General features: G+C 43.8%; 1 protein-coding gene across 7 annotated transcripts in view; it reads right to left on the minus strand.

Annotated features, from left to right (window-relative positions):
* The window catches only part of PHC3 (polyhomeotic homolog 3), a 130,574-nt gene that overhangs the window by 105,350 nt on the left and 1,784 nt on the right, over positions 1-23,440 (minus strand). For all 7 annotated transcript variants that reach the window (XR_016312462.1, XM_089675480.1, XM_089675482.1 and 4 more), the window contains exon 2: positions 5,879-6,030. Coding sequence is in view for 6 of the 7 variants with exons in the window: in XM_089675480.1 (XP_089531606.1) it covers positions 5,879-6,004 (126 nt within the window). In the remaining variant the exon portion in view is untranslated. The remainder of the gene's footprint in view (positions 1-5,878; positions 6,031-23,440) is intronic.

Raw genomic sequence — 23,440 nt, forward strand, 5'->3', positions numbered from 1 at the left:
CTGTTATTGCTTAGAATTGTGATGTATAGATTGGTTTCTGAAGAAGTGGACCTTGAATTTGACACTTCTTATGAATGATATATATGTTTTAAACTGGTGCAACAATTTTAGAGAAATTTATGTTGTAATATGATCTGTTTTTTTATATATGGATATAATAAAATTGAATTTTATTGTGTAAAGGTGTGCCTCAAAGTCCCATTCTATTGTTTTGCCCTTATGATTATGTGTTATATTTAGGGATGTGGCACATTTTTTCCTTTTTTCATCCTCATTTAAAATAGCTTGAAGTTTCCCTATTGGCAGCCCATGTAGAACAAAGTCTGTGGCCACTCCATTTGAAAGCCCCTTTGATTAAGAACAGTACAGACACTGGCCACCCACATCTTCCACCCACAGCAACATATATTATTATTATACAGGATTTACATAGCACCAACAGTTTGCGCAGCTCTTTACATGAGGGCAGACAGTACAATTACAATGCAATTCAATACAATAGGAAACAGAGGGCCCTGCTCATTAGAGCTCACAACATTACAGCAATAAACCATGTATTGGGCATTGATAATTGGGCAGATTGTGGCCAGTGCATTTCTTGCTGAATCCTTCCCCTCCATCAGTGCCTTTTTATTACCATTTTTAAACAGACAGCAAATAGTAATTGAAGACAGTAAAAGGTAAAGAATTAGTACACTGATGACAATTTCAGAAAAAGACAGCCGTATTATTGTAATTTCTAGAAGGCTTCACCATTAAATAGGTCTGCATAAAGGACCTTTGAGGTTAATGTTTATTGCCATGTCTGGCTGGTGCAAGGCATAGCTTTCAAGATGGGGAAATGCTGGGAAGTGTGGCCTGGCTTCTCTGCATCTTAAGACATATGATCATAAGATGAGAACCTGTCAGAATACACAGTGCACTGGGTAACCCAGATCCCACTTCCCACCACTGCACATTCATAGCCATGCCCATCTGACAAGTAGGTCAGTGTAGAGAAGCAAACATAGCTACATAGTTAGTCCAGTTGAAAAAAAAATTATGCAATGTTATGTACACAATCCTATATCCACAGTTGTTTCAGAGGAAAGCAAAAAACCCCAATAAAGCTTGACACAATTTGCTCCAGCAGGGGAAAAAATATTGTCCTGATCCCGCAAGAGCTAATCAGATATTCCTTGGATCAACTTTAAATTTTAGTATTCAGTTATATTATCTACATTGAGGATAGAATCCAGGCCTTTTTTAAAACAATCTACTGAGCTAGCCAGAACCAGCTCTTCAGGGAGTATATTCCACAATTTCACTGCTCTTACTGAGAAGAAGCCTTTTTTGTATTTGGAGATTAAATCTCTTTTCCTCCAGACAAAAGAGTTTCCCCTTGTCCTCTGTGATGACCTTAAAGTGATAACTCTAAACATGTGTTAAAGACAAATGGTCCTATTTGGATGCTGGAATGCAATTTGCTTAACGTGAAACTAAACCCTCTTATCTTTCACAGCCATGGAAGGTGGCATTTTAGTTTCGATTTGATTTTCAGTTGCCATAGTGTTGCAATAATTTTTAACACCAGCCATTTAACAGCTTGACAGTTTGTTTGAAAGAACAAGCAACTGTGTTATCATTCAATTCACGGTATACCTTAAATATAACTGTTTTGGGAAACATTTAAATTGATTGGTTTAGATCCACTTTACACTCCAACTGCTGCACTAACAGTTAAAGTAGTTCTAAAACCTTAAGGGGTTTTCCCTAATGAATTTTATATATTAAGGTAAAAAATCTTCTGTTTCAGAGGATCTCCCGCTCACCGTCTTATACTTACCTGACCCCATTCTCAATCCAGCGATGTGCACGAGCTACTGGCTCCTGCTCCTGTCAATCAAATCCTATGACAAGGGAGCAGGGGGCGGAGCTGAGCCCCTCTGTCTGTATCAATAGATGCAGAGAGAGTGGCTCGGGAGCGAGCCCCGCACAAGTGCTCTCATAGAAATCAGCTTTTTATAGTGGCATTCGGCAAGGGGGAGGAGCCAGAAGAACCGTTGGGGGACCCGAGAAGAGGAGGATTGTCACTGCTCTGTGCAAAACCATTGCACAGAGCAGGTAATTATGACATGTTTGTTATTTTAATTTTTTAAAAATAGAACATTTATAATCACTTTAAAGAGAAAGAGGGGAAGGGAGAACTCCTGTTCAAGCACCACCATCAGCAGCTAGACTAATAGGTAGTGCCTCCCTTTTACAATTTCTATGGAAGTCAAACCTATTCTAAAGCTGTTAGAGAAAGATTTTTTTATTATGCTAACAGTTGTAGCAGAACTGTAAAACAATTTAATTGTGTATAAGGAACAAACAATTCTAGCACCTTGCCTTGGAAGACTGGTTTTGGCATCACAAGAGATCTTATTTGGGTAGTTAACATTAATGTTATGGTATATATGCCTAACATTAAAAAAGGGAACTGTTGACTATCGATTTCTCTGTAAATGTGTATATGGACCATGCTGCCAAAAATGTGAATCAAGGTTAATAGACAGTTTTCCACATGTAAAAGTGCAAACAATAGATAAATAAATAAACAGCACCAGAAAATACAACTAAAGTCCAATGTATCTATAAGTCCCATTCAAATAATAGTTGCTTATAAACCAAAAGATATGTGAACAGGTGATGGTGCCATTAGTAACAGATAAACAGGAGACCACTTCCAGGTGCTCCAGGTGACCCCATATGGATTTGCACTCACCACAATGGATGGCCTTTCTATTACTAGATAAGTCTCACTGCGCTTTTTTGGTTGGACCCACTGTGTGTCTTGCCACCAACTTGACCATTCACATCTACCAGGATGCAATTTCTTCCAGTGCAATACACCGCCACTCAAAAAACAGTATCAGGGAAACTGTTCATTGCGCTAGGCAGCCAACTTTATTAAACCATATAAAACCTTACAAATACACCGCATTCACATGTATATGTGCCTAAGAACTGGCGCTAGGTACATACAGCACATATGGTTAACCACTTGAAGTCCGGACACTTTCACCCCCTTCCAGTCTAGGCCAATTTTCAGCTTCCAGCACTGTTGAAGTAAGAATGACAATTGCGCGGTCATGCAACACCATACCCATTTTTTATAATTTTTTTCACACAAATAGATTTATTTTGGTGGTATTTGATCACCACTGGGTTGTTGTTTTTTTTGCTATATAAAACTGAAAATTTTGAAAAAAAATTTTTTTTGCTTAGTTTTTGTTATAACATTTTGCAAATAAATAATCTTTCTTCATAAATTTAGGCCAAAATGTACTCTGCTAAATTTTTTGAGTAAAAAATAAGCCCAAACAATGTATATTATTTAGTGTGTGAAAGTTATAGTGTCTACAAACTATGTGATATATATCTGATAATTTATCAGTTGAGACCCTAAAATGCTAGACGCTGGTATGGGGTATAGCAGAGATCAGGACGTTGGTATGAGGTATGGCGGTGATCAGGATGCTGGTATGGCAGAGATCAGGACACTGGTATGGAGTATGGTGGTGATCAGGATGCTGGTGTGGAGTATGGCAGTGATCAAGATGCTAGTATGGCATATGGAGTAATCAGAAAGCTGGTATGGGGTATGGCGGTGATCAGGGTGCTGATATGGTGTTTGGCAGTGTTCAGGGCACTAATATGAGGTATGATGGTGATCAGGGCGCTGGTATGGCATATGATGGTGATCATGGCACTGGTATGAGGTATGGTGGTGATCAGGACGCTAGTATGGCACTGATCAGGACATTGGTATGGTGTATGGTGGTGTTTTTGTGAGCATTGGGACAGGTGGTAGGGTTGTCTGCATTACTTATTTACATTACACTGGGGCAGTGATCAGGGACACTAGGGTGACTGGCACTGCAGTCTGAGTGTACAACTGAAAGAGCAAAAGATCCATTCCAGGTGAGTGCCAGATCTGTATAACCCCTCCACAGACATGCAGGTCCTGGCCCGATCCAGTCTGAGTGTACAAGCAGCCTGACAGACTGTTGTACACTCACAGGCTGCAGCATTGGTTCTCTCTGCTCTCACAATGAGAGCAGAAAGAACAGATCTTTACTTTTACTTTGTATTGTTTGTGATTGGACACAGCAACCACATGGTAAAATACCATGTAATCACCCGGACACACAGTTTTAACCACTTGCCACCCTTCCTGGCCATTCCATTTTTTGCATTATGGCGCTGTGTTACTTTAACTGAAAATTGCGCGGTCATGCAACGCTGCACCCAAATGAAATTTACATCCTTTTTTTCCCACAGATAGAGCTTTCTTTTGGTGGCATTTGATCGCCTGTGTGTTTTTTATTTTTTACACTATAAACAAAAAAAGACTGACAATTTTGAAAAAAAAAAAAACAATATTTTTGACTTTTTGCTATTAAACATGTCCAATAAAAAATTTAAAAAATCAAATTTCATCATAAATTTAGGGCAAAATGTATTCTACTGCATGTCTCTGCTAATAAAAATCCCAATGAATGTAAATTAATTGGTTTATGTGAACATTATAGCATTTACAAATGGTGGTATATATACTGGGATTTTTTTTTTTTTACTAGTAATGGCGGCAATCAGAGACTTATAAGGGGACTGCAGCGGGCAATTTGACACTGGGGGGAAATTACTTGGCGTCACTGACATCCCCAGTGACACCAGTACAGTGATCAGTGCTGATTAAAAAGCACTGACACTGTACTAATGACACTGGGCAGAAAGGGGTTAACATGTGGGGCGAGCAAAGGGTTAACTGTGTGCTGTTTCACAGTATGCTGTGTGTGTGCTTTCCACTGTAAGCACACTGCTTTGTATGGCTCTGCTATGCTATGCAGAGCCATACAAAGCAGTGTGCATCAGCTGACGGGGAGAGAACTGTATTGTTTACATACAGTTCTCTCCCCCATCGGTAATACTCGGCAATCACCAGGTGCCGGCGAGTAATGTCCGGCCGGGACCCATTCATTGACAGTCGAGGCCGCGAATGGTGGCGCGGGTTGGGCACGCACCCCCTACCTGCAACTGCAAAATCACGTGTATATATACATGATTTTATTCACCCCTGCAGCCCCCCGTAGCAGTATTTCTGCTATAGGGCAGAGGGGAAACGGTAAATGTGATCCATCTCAGGGTGGTGGCAGCCATCTTAACCATATGCGCTGTATGTACCTAGTGTCGGTCCCTAGGCGCATATACATGTGAGTTCGGGTAATTGTAACGTTTTATATGGTTTAATAAAGTTGGCTGCTTTGCGCAATAAACCTTTTCCCTGATATTGAAATCGTATCCTGGTAGATGTGAATGGTCTAATCGTTGGTAAGACACACAGTGGGTTCAACCAAAAAAGTGCAGTGAGACCTATCTAGTAATAGAAAGTCCATCCACTGTGGTGAGTGCAAATCTACGTGGGGTCACCTGCAGCACTTGGAAGTGGTCACCTGTTTATCTATTAATGGCACCATCACCTGTCCCCCTATCTTGTTTTTTAAGCAACTATTATTTGACTTATAGATACATTGAACATTAGTTGTATTTTCTGGTGTTGCACTTGTGGCAAACTGTTTATTAACCTTGATGCACATTTTTGGCAGCACGTTTCATGTGCACATTTATAGAGTTCACAAATGTGGAAGTTAGACATATTTTGAAGACTACAGCAGCCATAATCACTTTCATCTGTGTTTCCTTATTTTTTTGGTTTTGCCTGTGGCGCAGAGTTTTTATTGTTATTTGTAATCAATTTCTCTGACCAGCTTGGCATGAATCAGGCACACAACAGCCTTTAATTTTGAATCTGTCATTTTCAAACTGATTGAGCACTATGGGTTCAGAGACATACCTGCACGGCATGGCGATCCGTGCTGCTGTATACTGAGATTGGAGGAGGATGGGAAGGATGGGATGTAGAAGAAGTGCTAGTTGTTGGAGATGTTGACGATGTTGCAACGGTATGTTCATTCTCCATGGCTCCAAACTGATATTTCTCTTTTTCTAGGAAAAGAATAGAAAAAATTTAGGCCTAAATGGTAGCTGTGCTTTTGATACAGATCTGGGATGCCTTTCCAGTAAAAAGGTACCTTTACCTGTCCACAATATTGCTTTTTCACAGCATGGCATGCCTGGTATGTTTATAGTCACCTGCCATTGCTCTTCTTATACACAGACCCTGCTGTGTCTATAAGTTAGCAGGCGCTACCTCCGTTTGGTCATTATTCTCTATGAATCATCTAGAGAAAGACCTTCCAACAATAATAAAGTAGATCTAAAACCTAACTAGATTACATTTAATTTGCTGAAGCACTGTGAACTATCAACAACTGTCATTTATTTCTTTTTTTTTTAATTTAAATTGGATTAACCTGTTCTCTATCCTTTGAATGAGTGGATTGATGCAGATAATGTATAGGGAAGGCCACTCGTAGTCTGTACCAGAAGAGCTGGTGGCAGGGTGAATACACAGGAGAACAATTGGGAGACAGGAACAGAACATTGTGTTCTTATCACAGGAAATGCCTAAACAAGGACCATAATTGCAGAATCATCAGATGTTTTTTTAAAGGATTAGTTCACCTTCTGTAACATATTCAGGGTGTAATATGTAACATGTTATGAACGGACAGGCCCCAGCACCCCCCTCCCTGATCCCCCATTATGACAGCTAGTGGGGGATCTTCTCCTCCCCGCTAGCTGTCACAATTTAAAAAAACCGCCAGCCCGGACACATCACTCACTCACAGTGTTCTGTGTGTAGCACCCTCCTAGTTAGGTGCTAGGATTTGTATAGCTGGGTTCAGCATAGCGGAGTTTCTCTGCTTACCAGAGAGGCTGTCAGGTAAATTCAGTGTGGTATTCTGCTTAGCAGAGTTCTGTGATGGATTAGTCAGGTCTGCTCATGAAGCTCTAGTGTTGTTTGAGTTCTGCCCACCTTCAGGAAGCTATGAGAGCCTTCCAGAACATGGGTAGGGGCTAGGCAAATGAACAGCATGAATATGGATACATCCCTGGCCAATTGCAGTGGAGGGTGACCCCATTGCATGCTGGGAGTGGTATTTCTATTCTGAGAGCACATGGGTTCAGTGTATTTCCCTGGAAAGGATTGCACCAAGCCAGGCTGGAGGCAGGTTTGCCTTGCCTGGCACTTGCTGTCATGTGGCCTCAGGTGGTTGACCTGAGGGCCTGAAGTTAGAGTTAGTGACCCTGGTTCTACAGTTAGCTGACTGCGGGGAGCTGTCTGCCAAAGATCTGTCTGGTATCAGTGGAGAGATTCACTTGGAAGATTGGAAGGATGCAACCATTCTGTCCTTGGACTTGTGATTACAGACACTGAGAGATCTTGTGTTTTGCTACCCCTCTGGTGCTTAATAGTCAGGATGGGTCTGAGAAAAGAGAACACTGGGCTAGTGTTCTGAAAATATGTCCAACATGTGCTACTGCAAAGGTCTTTGCTCAGTTGCTATTAATTCTAGACTGTCGCAGTCACCCGTAAAAGGCCAATACCTGAGGAGCTCAACCCTGTTACTACTACAGCTAAAGGGACTTGGTTCACTCCTAAAACTACTTGCTACTATATGTTACAAGGAAGTCTGCTATCTGCTCTAATACTTCTGTATTGCTCAACTGAGAGATATGTTCAGATGTCCTCAATGTGAATAGTTCTAATTTTGGAGTATCTTACTACAATTCCCTATCCCTAGTTCGACAATAAAACTCCAAAAACAAAACATCCCCTAGACTGGTCATTGAAGACAATTAGCCAAAGTGTGTGTGTGCCTTGCTGCAGGGCGAAGCAAAGGGAAACCAGGGCAACATACAGTTGTGCTCAAAAGTTTGCATACCCTGGCAGAAATTGTGAAATTTTGGCATTGATATTGAAAATATGACTGATCATGACAAAAAAAATGTTCTTTTATTGAAAGACGATGATCATATGAAGCCATTTATTATCAAATAGTTGTTTGGCTCCTTTTTAAATTATAATGAAATCACCCAAATGGCCATGATCAAAAGTTTACATACCCTGGAATGTTTGGCCTTGGTACAGACACACAAGGTGACACACACGGGTTAACATGCCAATTAGAGGTTAATGTCCCACATCTGTGGCTTTTTAAATTGCAATTAGTGTCAGTGTATAAATAGTCAATGAGTTTGTTAGCTCTTACGTGGAAGCACTGACTAGGCTAGATTCAGTCTTATTCACCAGGGCCCCTGATGGTGGGGATGGACTTGGAGCAGACAGTAACCAGGTCGCGGCCCCTGAGTACACCTGCTTGTGGTAGAGGGATCCGCCAGAGGTATGTGCAGGTAGAAAGCCTGATGTGAAGAGGCAGGTGGTGTAAGCAGGGACGGCTGGATCCGTGCAGGATGGATGGATGGCAGAGTAGTTAGCGTGGTCAGACGGACCAGGTCAGCATTGTGCGGGCAGCGAGGTACCAAAGGAGCAGGCAGAGAATGGTCAGGGTCACAAGCTGGGTTCAGTAACTCACGGGCAGCGCGGTACAGAGGATCAGGCAGAGAATGGTCAGGGTCACAAGCTGGGTTCAGTAACTCACGGGCAGCGCGGTACAGAGGATCAGGCAGAGAATGGTCAGGGTCACAAGCCGGGTTAAACAGGAGACGGTCAGCAGAGGTCAGGATCAGGCAGGGTCAGCAACAAATCAGACAGGCAGAGGCACAGGAACACAGGATACAAGATACAGGGGCTCATGGGAAACATACACCAAGGTCCTGACCACAGGCCTGGTCATTCCTTAAATACACCTTCTGCAATCAGCCCAGGTGTTGGCTGATTGCAGGAGTGAGCTTCTGGCTGCTGAGAGCACCCGCTGGTCAGCCCTGGTACTGCAGCCCACACGGCAGGGGAGTCCCACCACCATTGGCGAGTCCATTCCTGACAGCCAAGTTCCTCCACCCCAAACTCGCTCATCCATGTCTTTATGGACTTTGCTTTGTGCTCTGGTGCACAGTCATATTGGAACAGGAAGGGGCCATCCCCAAACTGTTCCCACAAAGTTGGGAGCATGAAATTGTCCAAAATGTCTTGGTATTCTGACGCCTTAATAGTTCCCTTCACTGGAACTAAGGGGCCAAGCCTAAACCCTGAAAAACAACCCCACACCATAATCCCCCCCTCCACCAAACTTTAGATTTGGCACAATGCAGTCAGGCAAGTGCCGTTCTCCTGGCAACTGCTCAACCCAGACATGTCCATCGGATTTCCAGACAGAGAAGCGTGATACGTCACTCAAGAGAACATGTCTCCACTGCTCTAAAGTCCAGTGGCGGCATGCTTTACACCACTGCATCCAACACTTTGCATTGCTCTTGGTGATGTAAAGCTTGGATGCAGCTGCTCGGCCATGGAAACCCATTCCATGAAGCTCTCTATGCACTGTTGTTGTGCTAATCTGAAGGTCACAAGTTTGGAGGTCTTTAGCTATTGACTCTGCAGACAGTTGGCAACTTCTGTGCACTGTGCGTTTCAGCATGTGCTGACCCCGCTCTGTCATGTTACATGGCCTACCACTTTGTGGCTGAGTTGCTGTTGTTCGCAGTTGCTACCACTTTGTTATAATACCACTAACAGTTGACCGTGGAATATTTAGCAGCAAGGAAATTTTACGGATGGATTTATTGCACAGGTGGCAACCTATCACGGGACCACGCTTGAATTCATTGAGCTCCTGAGAGCGGCCCATTCTTTCACAAATGTTTGTAGAAGCAGTCTGCATGCCTAGCTGCTTTATTTATTACACCTGTGGTCATGAAAGTGATTGGAACACCTAAATCCAATGATTTGGAAGGGTATCCCAATACTTTTGGCAATATAGTGTATATGTTAACAGGGCCCAATGGAGTGAACGAGCTCTTAACCAGAAAATTAAGCTGAGTGTGTATACTGCGGCGGCTTTTTGTGCAGTAGCTAAACCCTTTAGTGCGTGAAACAGCTTATATAACATTGTGGTTTGGATGAAGTTCTGCTTTTAGTGTAAGGGAGAATAACTTTTTCACAAACCGGCTGGTCTTAGATAACGGTCTTCATTCAAAAAACTAAATAAGTAAAATGTGTGTTCTAGGTCCAGGTGACTTTTATGTATTAGCAGATTTTGTCTGAAGACATGAAACAATCCGTGCCTCTTATTTCTATAATTTGTCAGGAAGGATCAAAATACTCTTTTACTACACTCAATTCACTTGCAACCATGAGGCCATAAACATTTTTCTACTTCATGCTTCGCCTTATACCATAGGACATCTCTAATTCCAAGGTTTTGAGAAAACCTTGAAATTTAGACTGACAATGTTGATGCTGCACTGCATTACATAACCACTTGCCCTCCAGAGGATTTACCCCCCTTCCTAACCAGTCCATTTTTTGCGATACGGCACTGCGTTACTTTAACTGACAATTGTGTGGTCATGCTGCACCCAAATGAAATTTATGTCCTTTTTTTCCCACAAATAGAGCTTTCTTTGGTATTTGATCTGTAGTTTTTATTTTTTGCGCTATTAAAAAAAAAATTTAATGACGGCGATCAGCAACTTATAGCGGGACTGTGGTGGGCATTTTGACATTGGGGGGGAACTGACTGTCATTGACATCCCCAGTGACACCAATATAGTGATCAGTAAATAAAAAGCACTGACACTGTACTAATGACACTGGGCAGGAAGGGGTTAACATCTGGGGCGATCAAAGGGTTAACTGTGTGCTGTGTGCGTGCTTTACACTGTAAGCACACTGCTTTGTATGGCTCTGCTATGCTATGATGCACATCGATCGGCGGGGAATCACCGACCGGGACCGGGTGATCAACAGGTGAGGCCACCAATAGTGGCGCGGGTAGGGTGCACGCAACCCCTACCCAGAAATGATAAATCACGTATATATACAGTCAGGTCCATAAATATTGGGACATCGACACAATTCTAACATTTTTGGCTCTATACACCACCACAATGGATTTGAAATGAAACTAACAAGATGTGCTTTAACTGCAGACTGTCAGCTTTAATTTGAGGGTATTTACATCCCAATCAGGTGAACGGTGTAGGAATTACAACAGTTTGCATATGTGCCTCCTACTTGTTAAGGGACCAAAAGTAATGGGACAGAATAATAATCATAAATCAAACTTTCACTTTTTAATACTTGGTTGCAAATCCTTTGCAGTCAATTACAGCCTGAAGTCTGGAACGCATAGACATCACCAGACGCTGGGTTTCATCCCTGGTGATGCTCTGCCAGGCCTCTACTGCAACTGTCTTCAGTTCCTGCTTATTCTTCGGGCATTTTCCCTTCAGTTTTGTCTTCAGCAAGTGAAATGCATGCTCAATCAGATTCAGGTCAGGTGATTGACTTGGCCATTGCAAAACATTCCACTTCTTTCCCTTAAAAAACTCTTTGGTTGCTTTTGCAGTATGCTTTGGGTCATTGTCCATCTGCACTGTGAAGCGGCGTCCAATGAGTTGTGAAGCATTTGGCTGAATATGAGCAAATAATATTGCCCAAAACACTTCAGAATTCATCCTGCTGCTTTTGTCAGCAGTCACATCATCTATAAATATAAGAGAACCAGTTCCATTGGCAGCCATACATGCCCACGCCATGACACTATCACCACCATGCTTCACTGATGAGATGGTATGCTTAGGATCATGAGCAGTTCCTTTCCTTCTCCATACTCTTCTCTTCCCATCACTCTGGTACAAGTTGATCTTGGTCTCATCTGTCCATAGGATGTTGTTCCAGAACTGTGAAGGCTTTTTTAGATGTCGTTTGGCAAACTCTAATCTGGCCTTCCTGTTTTTGAGGCTCACCAATGGTTTACATCTTGTGATGAACCCTCTGTATTCACTCTGGTGAAGTCTTCTCTTGATTGTTGACTTTGACACACATACACCTACCTCCTGGAGAGTGTTCTTGATCTGGCCAACTGTTGTGAGGGGTGTTTTCTTCACCAGGGAAAGAATTCTTCAGTCATCCACCACAGTAGTTTTCTGTGGTCTTCCGGGTCTTTTGGTGTTGCTGAGCTCACAGGTGCGTTCCTTCTTTTTAAGAATGTTCCAAACAGTTGTTTTGGCCACGCCTAATGTTTTTGCTATCTCTCTGATGGGTTTGTTTTGTTTTTTCAGCCTAATGATGGCTTGCTTCACTGATAGTGACAGCTCTTTGGATCTCATGTTGAGAGTTGACAGCAACAGATTCCAAATGCAAATAGCACACTTGAAATGAACTCTGGACCTTTTATCTGCTCATTGTAATTGGGATAATGAGGGAATAACACACACCTGGCCATGGAAAAGCTGAGAAGCCAATTGTCTCATTAGTTTTGGTCCCTTAACAAGTGGGAGGCACATATGCAAACTGTTGTAGTTCCTACACCGTTCACCTGATTTGGATGTAAATACCCTCAAATTAAAGCTGACAGTCTGCAGTTAAAGCACATCTTGTTCGTTTCATTTCAAATTCATTGTGGTGGTGTATAGAGCCAAACATAATAGAATTGTGTCGATATCCCAATATTTATGGACCTGACTGTATTCAAAAAGCACACCATGGATCATCAAATACATCAGGCATGTGACAAAGGGGTCCAGCGTGGCTTCAAACGTTGCACTATATCTTCTGTGATCACATACCTAACAAAGGGGTCCTGGCAGCTCCAAAATCTCTTCTGTGATGTGATCATTCTTCAATAAATATTTGGATGTATTTAATGATTCATGGTGTGCTGGCAAATATGTGCATTTGATCTGTGATGTCTCTAAATCCAGCTGGTTGTTGCTGCAGCTTAAAAAAGGGGGATGACAGGCGCATGGAATACGCAGTCCGAATAATCTCTAGGCTGAGTATGGGGTCGGAGCTGGCAGGGCAACAAACAGTCTGGAAAACACCAAGAAAAAAGAAGACTTCCTCATTAATACTAAAATAAACAAATTCAGACGTGATCTTGAGGACTATAATTCGAACAAAGTTTTTGTTTGAAATAAACGGCACCGTAATATAATATCCCATCACTTCTGACCTTCGATCCATTTGTAGTCCATCCCACCAACTCTCTCATCGCTCCACATGGCACTCACACAGTCAAACCAATTATTCATACTTCTTTTCCCAATCATTCACCTCAACCAACAATTTCTCGTAATACCAATTCCATTAACAAAATAATCTACCCAGGAACTGTCAATACTGATATACCTACCTCGATAGCTTCCCCTCTCCCTTTCCCATCCACTACTTCTAATTCTCATACCACTGATAACAACCCCCCCATCCTTACCCGGACCAGGTTGCCAATCTAATCCAGAGCCCCTCAATACTATTTCTCCTGGGCATAACACATCTGTTCCTTCCACATCATCTGTTCATCGTCAGAGGAAGACAAAGTACACATACATCCACAATCGTCCACCAGACAATAAAACCACCCCTTTCACCACCGTTCAACCTTTTTTATGCCCAAGGCCCCATCAATACAGCATCCTAAAAAAAAAAGCTCACAGAAGAGGATGCAGAGGGGGACAAGCACGAAAATTATCCAAAAAGCTTGCACAAAATACGGAGACTATAAAAATCCTTAATCTATCCTCTTACAACCTTTCCCCTGATGAAATCTCTCTTTTGAAATGTGGACTTAATTTTGCTCCCACTATAGGTCCCAGCTTACAATTTAAAGATCTCAATCGATTTATTAGACAGCTTACCATCAAAAGATACTATCATATCCAGTTCCTCAAAACCAATACTCTTTCTCTAAACAACACCCCTTCATCAGTTTCCCTCCTCCTCTACAATAGAATTTGATTTTGATCTAGTCACTTCTCCACTGATTAAACACACCACCCTTAGGCTAAAATCCATTTTTTCCCTCTAATGCGAAGGGCCCCTTTGTGGAGGTGTTCTACAAAGTGGTCTACTCAGACCTTGTAAAACTTTGCAACACCAAAACATCACCTATCCATAACCTCCATCCATTTGAGAAAAAGCATTAAAGAACCTTACTGACAACAACAATATTATTATTAAATCTGCGGACAAGGGTGGAGGAATAGTCCTACAAGACAGAACACATTATATTGCCGAGGCCAACAGATTACTTTCTGACTCTGGCACCTACACTAAATTGAAGAAAGATCCCCTACCTGAGTTTAAGATAGAGGCCAACACTTTAGTTGACTCTGCCCTCTCCCAGGGCATTGTCACTAAGGTAGAAGCTTCCTTTCTACACAGATCTTTTTATAATACACCCTACTTTTATCATCTTCCCAAAGTGCACAAGAACGTAACTAACCCGCCCGGAACACCCATAGTTGCATCCACAGACAGCATCACGAGCATTTTTTCCCAGTACATAGATTGTTTTTTACAGCCACTTGCATAAGGCCTTCAGTCCTACATCAGAGATGGAGCCACCTTATACATCTGCTCACCACATATGATTGGAATTCCACCTATAGTTGGGCCTCTGTAGATGTTTGTTCGCTTTATACGTCTATCGCTCACCATCTGGGACGTCAGGCCCTACAGTATTTTCTATCCTGTGATCCTCTCATCAATCCTAGACAAGCTGACTTCATACTTGAAGCCACTAATTTCTGCTTAACCCATAAATTACTTTAATTTCAATGGAGACTTCTATCTACAGCTCCAAGGAACTGCCATGGGCACCAGTTTTGCGCCCTCCTATGCCAATCTGGCCATGGGTTACTGGGAGGACTTCTATATTTGGTGTAACAATCCCTTTGCTGCACATCTCATATTTTTTGGCCACTACATTGATGACATCATTGTCATTTGGGATGGACCCACACCCCCTTATTGACGACTTTGTAGCTTATTGCAACAATAGCCGCTTTGGCCTATCCTTTACATCAGATAAACATCTCGATTGTCTTGCCTTCCTTGACTTAGAAATGAGTCATGAAAATTATAGCCAAAAATTACACTAAACCCACAGCAGGGAATTCTTTTTTACATTTTCAAATCTGTCATTATCCTACATGGATTAATAATATACCCAAGAGCCATTTTGCTGTCTCCAACAGAACTGTACGAAACAGTCTGATTATATTGATCTCAGTATCACCCTCAAAAATAAATTTAGAGAGAAGGGCTATCCAGAACCACTAATAGAAGATGCCTACACTTTATACCTACTGGCAAAACCCAACCACTAGACCTAATACTGAGCCAAACCATGCGGTGAAATTTACCACATGGTACCACAATAAACATCGAAAGATGAGAAATATCTTACAGAAACACTGGAACATAATATTAGAGGCTCCCCATTTGAAAGACATCATTCCTAGCAAACCCATCATCACTTACAGAAAAGCCCCCAACCTAAAAAACAAAATAGCTCCCAGTAAGTTAAAACCATTCGACCTGCTCCAGCACCATCTTGTTTTTCACACCCATCATTGGTATGTATCAATGTTGGAAGTCTCTATGCAAGACCTGTGCCTTTGTCCACCATGGCCAAAAAGAGTTTAGCGTCAAGGGCAAAAGCTACAGGCTGGATGATTTCTTCAACTGCTCGTCCAATTTTGTGCTGTACTGCCTCACTTGCCCATGTGGTCTATGTGGGCCTTACCATTCGAACTCTCCGCTCTAGATTCGGCGAACATTGTCGCCTTATTGAGGATAGTAAGGACACACACAGCGTCCCAAGACACTTTTTAGAGGTTCACAATAAATTTACCACAGGACTCCAAGTCTGGGTTATTGAATCCATATCCTCTGATCTCCAAGAGGAGGAGCGCTTCCATAAGCTGTGCCACAGGGAAACTTTTTGGATTCACACCCTTGACACACTGTCCCCTGCTGCCCTTAATGAGGAACTAGAGATAGCTACTATACTATAACATATTATTACATAATATACCTTCCTTTTTTCGTTCATGCACATGACCATCTGGCTGTACCACCTATTTTCTGTTACATCATTGTGTTCCCTATATCATCTGGCTGTACCACCTTGTTGTTTTTTCCTGTTATATCACTGTGTTCCTTATACCGTTTTGTTGTACATCCATCTCCACTACCTACCCCACCTGGGTAGGATGACACTGGTTAGAATTCCTTAACGGTTCCTTACTGTTTATATGCATATTCATCAGTTACCATCAGCATTTAAACAGTTACAGTCATTTGCTTTTATTTATATATGTGTTATTTATGCATAACAACACTATTCTATATTGGTAGATCAGTACTCACAGCCCAGACTCATTTCTCACATTGTCATAATTGCTATATGGTTTAGCATTCATTTAGTGTAATTGTGCTTTTATTCTCCATCTATTTAATTCCTCCTCATTATAATCCCCCCCCCCCTTTTCTTGTTTTTTTTTTGTGTTTCCTCCATTTTAATTCTTTCTATTATTTCTTCCTTTTTTATTTTTTACATTGTATATATTTTTTATACTTTATATTTTTTATTTCTCCTTTTTATTTCCTTCCCAGTGCAGTTTTTCCTGCTTACACCTGCCTGGTCCTTCCTTCCCCTTTAAATTGTTAACCACATGTTTACTGCTTCATTTCACATGTCTCCCTGCTCCATATAAGGCTCCTGCCTTGTCAGTGTTCTCCCTAGGCTTGAGAAAGGAGCGTTCCGGTCCTTGGATCCTGCGCATGCTCAGAAACGCGTTGCATGCTTATGACGTCACACGCCATTGCCGCTGCTCCGGAGTGTACAGGGACTTGCCAGGCTTTCATCTCCAGGCTTCATCTCGCATCACTCCAGCGCTCCCTGCTGTCCAGTCAGCATTCCTGTTCTCTGGTTCAGATTACTATGAGGCGTTGTGCATTGTTAACCCCATATGAGCCTGCTTTTTACCATCTACCTGTGAGTGGTTTTAATTATGTTCACCATTAAATACCTTTTACAGTCTACACTCAGAGGAGTTGTCTTTCTCCTCTGGTTGTTGCTGCAGCGCCCATTACTCCTAAAGCCTTTTCGAGAAAGGTATGTGATGGCAATATCGATACTACATCCACACAGGGAACCGTGAACCGTGACTCATTGGCTCACATGCTGTGATTGGCAGCAGGAGCCAATGAGGAGGCAGAGTTCCCAGAGCGCCAAGGCTCTCATACACATTGCTGGATCGCAATGGGGCTCAGGTATTGGTGGGGCTGCTGCATAGAATGCATGAAGGTAAAAAACCTTGCGCCTTTAAAACTGCTTTCATATTTTTGCTACAAATTTTTGGAAAATGCAGAATTAAAATGAAATTTTTTTTCTTATTTTATACAAATAAATATTTATAAATATTTCTCACACACAGCATGGGCTTAGTTAGAATTACACCCTAAAACACATTCTGCTACTTCTCCTAAGGTAATACCACCTGTGAGACTTTTTCAGTGTACTTGAAAGGTTGCCTCTATAGGAATTGTCAAGGAATATAGCTTAGTGTAGCGTCACCTATAGCAGTCCCTGTTCCTATAAGTAAAGCAAGCCTAGCCTACTCGTACGTGGCTGCCCCCAAGAATGACATGTTTACTGGCTAAAGAAAAGATGAACAAAAAAGTTAATGTGGTTCCAGGAGTGCAGTTATCTGCAGGGGATGGCTGGGACTGGTATCTCGCAGAAACACAGTCAGCGGGATGTGGAGATCATCAAGTCACTTCAGACGCAGGCAGAGACATGGGCAACAAACAGGCAAAGAATCAGTCCAGGCAACAAACAGAAACATGATCAATAAACAGGCCAGGGTTAGTACATACCATGGCTGCAATGCTTTGCTTTGCAGCTGTGGCAGGAATTATACCCCTTGGACCCTGCACAAACAACCACATTGATTTGAATTGGTCACTATCAGCAGGAGTACAAGGGGTTAAAGCAGGTGTGAGGAGGCAATACAATGTGTCCTCACTGCCTGTCAAATGTTTTCTGAAGAGTGATCGGAATATGGATGGTTCTTCAAAGACCATTGCACAGGTGAAAAAGTTGTAATGTTGATACTGTGGTGATTAGGGACAGTATAACTGATACGGCGGTGATCAGAAACACTGCAACTGATATTGCGGTGATCAGAGACAGTATAACTGATATGGCGGTGATCAGAGACACTGTAACTGATGTGGCTGTGATAAGAGACAGTATAACTGATATGGCGGTGATCAGAGACACTGTAACTGATGTGGCCGTGATCAGGGACAGTATAATTGATATGGCGGTGATCAGAGACACTGTAACTGATGTGGCTGTGATCAGAGACAGTATAACTGATATAGCGGTGATCAGAGACACTGTAACTGATGTGGCCGTGATCAGAGACAGTATAACTGATATGGCAGTGATCAGAGACACTGTAACTGATGTGGCCGTGATCAGAGACATTCCAAGGCCCCTTTATTAGCAGTTTAGTAAGAGCACTTTAAGAAGGAAGGAGAATGTCACACTGCCCACCACTGCCAATGGTAAAGTTAAAGCTGGAAGTGCTCTGTGTTGAGCTTTGCACAAGTGCTGCTTCACCAACAATTCTGAATTCTTTTGCTTGGCCAAACAAATTCAGTTGTGGTGAGGCAGGTTTAACAAAGCAGAAATGCCATTGTAATGCATGTGGGGTTTTTTTCACCAAGGGTAAGGGGCTGCAGGCTAATGTTTTGCACAGGGCATTATACAGTAGAACCTAGTCAACAAATCCGTTTTCTGGAAAAAAAATCAAGAGTCATTTTCCAATTCAAAGCTACGTGACAGAAATTGGAGACTTCTCACCTGTAATGTTACAGTATTACTATGCTGGGACTTTGCGCATTACTAAACCCACAACAGTAAAATCAGTCTTTATATGCAGTAAAGCATGCTTGTTATACTCACTGTGGAACATAAGGGGTTATTCCTCTGCATTATATAAAAAGGCTGTTTGATCCTGTCTTCTCTGAGCCTCCCTTCTTCCAGTGTCCCCCTCTTATCTCCTGATAAGACATATCCCGTGGAGTCACTCTGCACATGCACATGCTCAGTGTGTTTGTATTGCTAGAGAGTTTTTTTTTCTTGGGAGAGTGCATGTGATCACCACAGGGCCAATCAGCACTGTCCAGACAGAGGTCAGGAGCTCTGCATCCTCCTAGAGCAAAATGAAAACTCCTCCTACAAGCTTTAACATGTGCTCAGCCAGACACTGATAGAAGTCACAAGAATGCTCTAACTGTTGATAAGAAAAGGTATTTAGCAGTTTATATCTACTAAAAAATATTGCACTTCCATGTTGTGTGTACTGTGGGAGACCAGATATAGTGAATGCAGGGTCCTGGGTTTAGTAACACTTTAACCCCCCACCATTCCGATTTGTAGCCACACACTGAATAGGTGTTTTCTGACTTCCTATTACTAATTAGCTGATTCAACTTATTCAGAGAAGTGCAGTAATGTAAAGACATGGTGGCTGTATGGTTAACAGTCTCGCCTTCTAGTACTAGGGTCCTTCATTCAATTCCCTACATGAAGTCTTACCTACACAGTGTAATGCTGCTTGTGGTTGTGCAACCTTTCTCTAGGCTGCATTCACACCTGAACAATTTTTGGCACGACAGCATAGAGCAACCCACTCACTTGAATGAGCAGCCCTACATGAGGCAAACACGCCAAAGTAGCTTTTGGCACTGAGAAAAGCACATTTTGCCACGGTTTTCCTGTGTTTTGTGGGGCAACAAAATGTGGGACTGCTACCCGCGTTTGGGGTGCAATTTAGAAATAATGGCACCCCTAGTGCAATGCACCTGCTGACCTCCCCTCCTCTGCCCTGCTGACTACTATCCTGTGTGCTACTGAACTCCTTTATACTGCCCTACTGACTCTTGTACACTACCCTGCTGATTTCCCATCCTCTGCCCTGCTGACCCCTCTTTTGTGCCCTATTGACCCCTGTACATGGCCCTACTGACTCTTGTACACTCCCCTGCTGATCTCCCATCCTCTGCCCTACTGACCCCTCTTTTGTGCCCTTCTGACCCCTGTACACTGCCCTGCTGGCCTCTCATCCTCCGTCCCGGTGACCCCCTGTACACTGCCTTGATAACCCACTGTAAACTGCCCTACAAACTAATGGCCTCTGTACTCTGCCCTACAAACTGCTGACCCTATCCTCTGCCCTGCTTGCCCCCTGTTCGCTGCCTTACTGACTTCTATATACTGCCTTCCTTTGCCCCCCCCTGATGTTTTTTACTGCACCAGCACATCAGACAGGCTAGATCCAGCCCTGGAATACCAGGTAAAGGGGTGAAGTTCCTTTTTAAACAGGAAAGTGACAGGTATCTGCAAGTGACAATGTTTAGGCTGCGTGATTGACCACTCAGTACCAAACACATAGGAGAAGTCAGGTGATCCCCTTTGGAAAGTCTTTTACCTTAACCTCTTCACGCCGGCTGAACGCAAATGTGCAGCCTCCCAGCTTCGGGGCCTAGACGACGAGCGGCGGCACATTTGCGTTCTATTAAAAAAGAACATATGTGCTGAGAGCGCGCGCCCTGCGCGCTCCCAGCACACGTCTGGTACTTACAGAAAGGTCCCGATCTCCTCTTTCGATCGGGACCTTCCCGATCATGTGACCGCCATGACGGTCACATGACTTAAACCCCGCCCCGCGGCTTCTGAAACCCTTAAAGGACCGGGAGGTGCCAAGGGGTTAATACAGAGGATGCCTCTTTGCCTTTAGAACCACTTTAACCTCCTCTATGCTTACATATTGAAAAAAAAAAATCTGCTCTCCACCTTGTCCAATTAAGAGATCGCTTTGCATTCATTCAGAAAACACAAATCATTCTCTGAATGATAGTTGTGCTGAGTGGCTGACCTCCTGTGTTCAAAATGTATCAGGCCAGCTGTTCAGCATGGGACCCAGAAGGAAGTGGAGATCCAAGGTCTTAGAAGACTGCGACCCATTTACAAAGTGAATGTGCACACGTGCAGTAGGAAGCCAGTGGTGAAGCCGCAAGGCTTCAATGAGGGATTCCTTTACTCAAGATGGCAGCGCCAGTAGCAACAGCCATTCAAAGAATTGGCTGGGGGTGAGGACACCAGTGGCATATTTTGGTTTTGTGCTGCCCTAGACAAGACTAAAATCATGCACCCCTCCTATCTAAATTCATCCCACCCTTTCCTGTTTAAGATCCACCTCTTCAACTGTAAACTCCACCCTTCCTCTTTAAGCTCCACCTCTTCCTATTAGAGCTCCACCTCTTCTTTTATTCCATTGGTGTCATTTGGAGGAATAGTGCCCCTTTATTGGTTTCAGTGGAATAATAGTGCCCCATCACTGGTATCGGTGGAAAGAATAGTGCCCCATCATTGGTGTCAGTGGAAGGAATAGTGCCCCATCATTGGTGTCAGTGGAAGGAATAGTGCCCCCTCACTGGGGTCAGTGGGAGGAATAGTGCCCCATCACTGGGGTCAGTGGGAGGAATCGTGCCCCATCACTGGTGTCAGTGGGAGGAATCGTGCCCCATCACTGGTGTCAGTGGGAGGAATCGTGCCCCATCACTGGTGTCAGTGGAAGGAGGAATAGTGCCCTATCGTTAGTGTCGGTGGAAGGAGGAATTGTGCCCTATCGTTGGTGTCAGTGGAAGGAGGAATAGTGCCCCATCATTGGTGTCAGTGGGAGGAATAGTGCCCCAACATTAGTGTCAGTGGGTGGAATAGTGCCCCATCATTGGTGTCAGTGGGAGGAATACTGTCCCATCATTGGTGTCAGTGGGAGGAATACTGTCCCATCATTGGTGTCAGTGGGAGGAATACTGTCCCATCATTGGTGTCAGTGGGAGGAATACTGTCCCATCATTGGTGTCAGTCTGGAGGAATACTGTCCCATCATTGGTGTCAGTCTGGAGGAATACTGCCCCATCATTGGTGTCAGTGGGGGGAATAAGGCCCCATCGTTGGTGTCAGTGGGAATATTGCCCCATCATTGGTGTCAGTGGAAGGAGGAATAGTGCCCCATCGTTGGTGTCAGTGGGGGGAATAGTGCCCCATTGTTGGTGTCAGTGGGAGGATTAGTGCCCCATCATTGGTGTTGGTGGAAGGAGGAATAGTGCCCCATCGATGTTGTTGGTGGAAGGAGGAATAGTGTCCCATCGTTGGTGTCAGTGGGAGGAGGAATAGTGCCCCATCATTGGTGTCAGTGGGGGGAATAGTGCCCCATCATTGGTGTCAGTGGGGGGAATAGTGCCCCATCATTGGTGTCGGTGGGGGGAATAGTGTCCCATCATTGGTGTCGGTGGGAGGAATACTGTCCCATCATTGGTGTCGGTGGGAGGAATACTGTCCCATCATTGTTGTCGGTGGGAGGAATACTGTCCCATCATTGGTGTCGGTGGGAGGAATAGTGCCCCATCATTGGTGTCGGTGGGAAGAACAGTGCCCCATCATTGGTATCAGTGGAAGGAGGAATAGTGCCCCATCATTGGTGTCAGTGGGAATATTGCCCCATCATTGGTGTCAGTGGGAGGAATACTGTCCCATCATTGGTGTCGGTGGGAGGAATACTGTCCCATCATTGGTGTCGGTGGGAGGAATAGTGCCCCATCATTGGTGTCGGTGGGAGGAACAGTGCCCCATCATTGGTGTCAGTGGAAGGAGGAATAGTGCCCCATCATTGGTGTCAGTGGGAATATTGCCCCATCATTGGTGTCAGTGGGAGGAATAGTGCCCCATCATTGGTGTCAGTGGGAGGAATAGTGCTCCATCATTGGTGTCACTGGGAGGAATAGTGTCCCATCATTGGTGTCAGTGGGAAGAATAATGTCCCATCATTGGTGTGTGTGGGAAGAATAGTGCCCCATCAATGGTGTCAGTGACACCAATGATGAGGCACTATTCCTCCCACCCACACCAATAATGGAGCACTATTGCTCCCACTGACACCAATGATGCCTACATTTCTGACCCCTGCTCCAGCCCAGGCTCCCTCCCTCTCCCATCCACAGCCAGCATACCTGGCTGCATCAGCACCATCTGCTGTGCCCAGATCCCGGGCCGCACAGACACTTACCTTACCGATCAGCTGTCTTCCTTCTCGGGCCGCTCTCCTTCTCTTCACCTGCTCTGGCTGGTCCTTCACTCCGATCAGCTTCTTCGATCTTCGCACTGCCTCCTCTCCACTGATTGGCCGCCTTTGTGCTTTCCCTGAGCTACAGATCTGACGGCCAATCACTGGAGAGGAGGTAGAGCTTGGAAGGAGGGACAGGCTGCCATAGACTGCAGAGTGATCCTGGGGGTGTGGCCAGATGAGAGGGGTGGCGCCATCCCACCCACATCGTGATCCAAGATCCAGGTAGATGAAGACACCAGACCCTTAGAACCTCTTTAACCTATTGCTGCCCACATGACACATATGTGTGGCAGGAAAGAGGGTGAGCTCCAACTCCCACATCCCACACGTGTCCAAG

The sequence above is a fragment of the Staurois parvus genome, unplaced genomic scaffold (assembly GCF_062004578.1).
Source record: "Staurois parvus isolate SC_StPar_1 unplaced genomic scaffold, SC_StPar_1.0 ptg000155l, whole genome shotgun sequence".
NCBI classification, from domain to species: Eukaryota; Metazoa; Chordata; class Amphibia; order Anura; family Ranidae; genus Staurois; species Staurois parvus.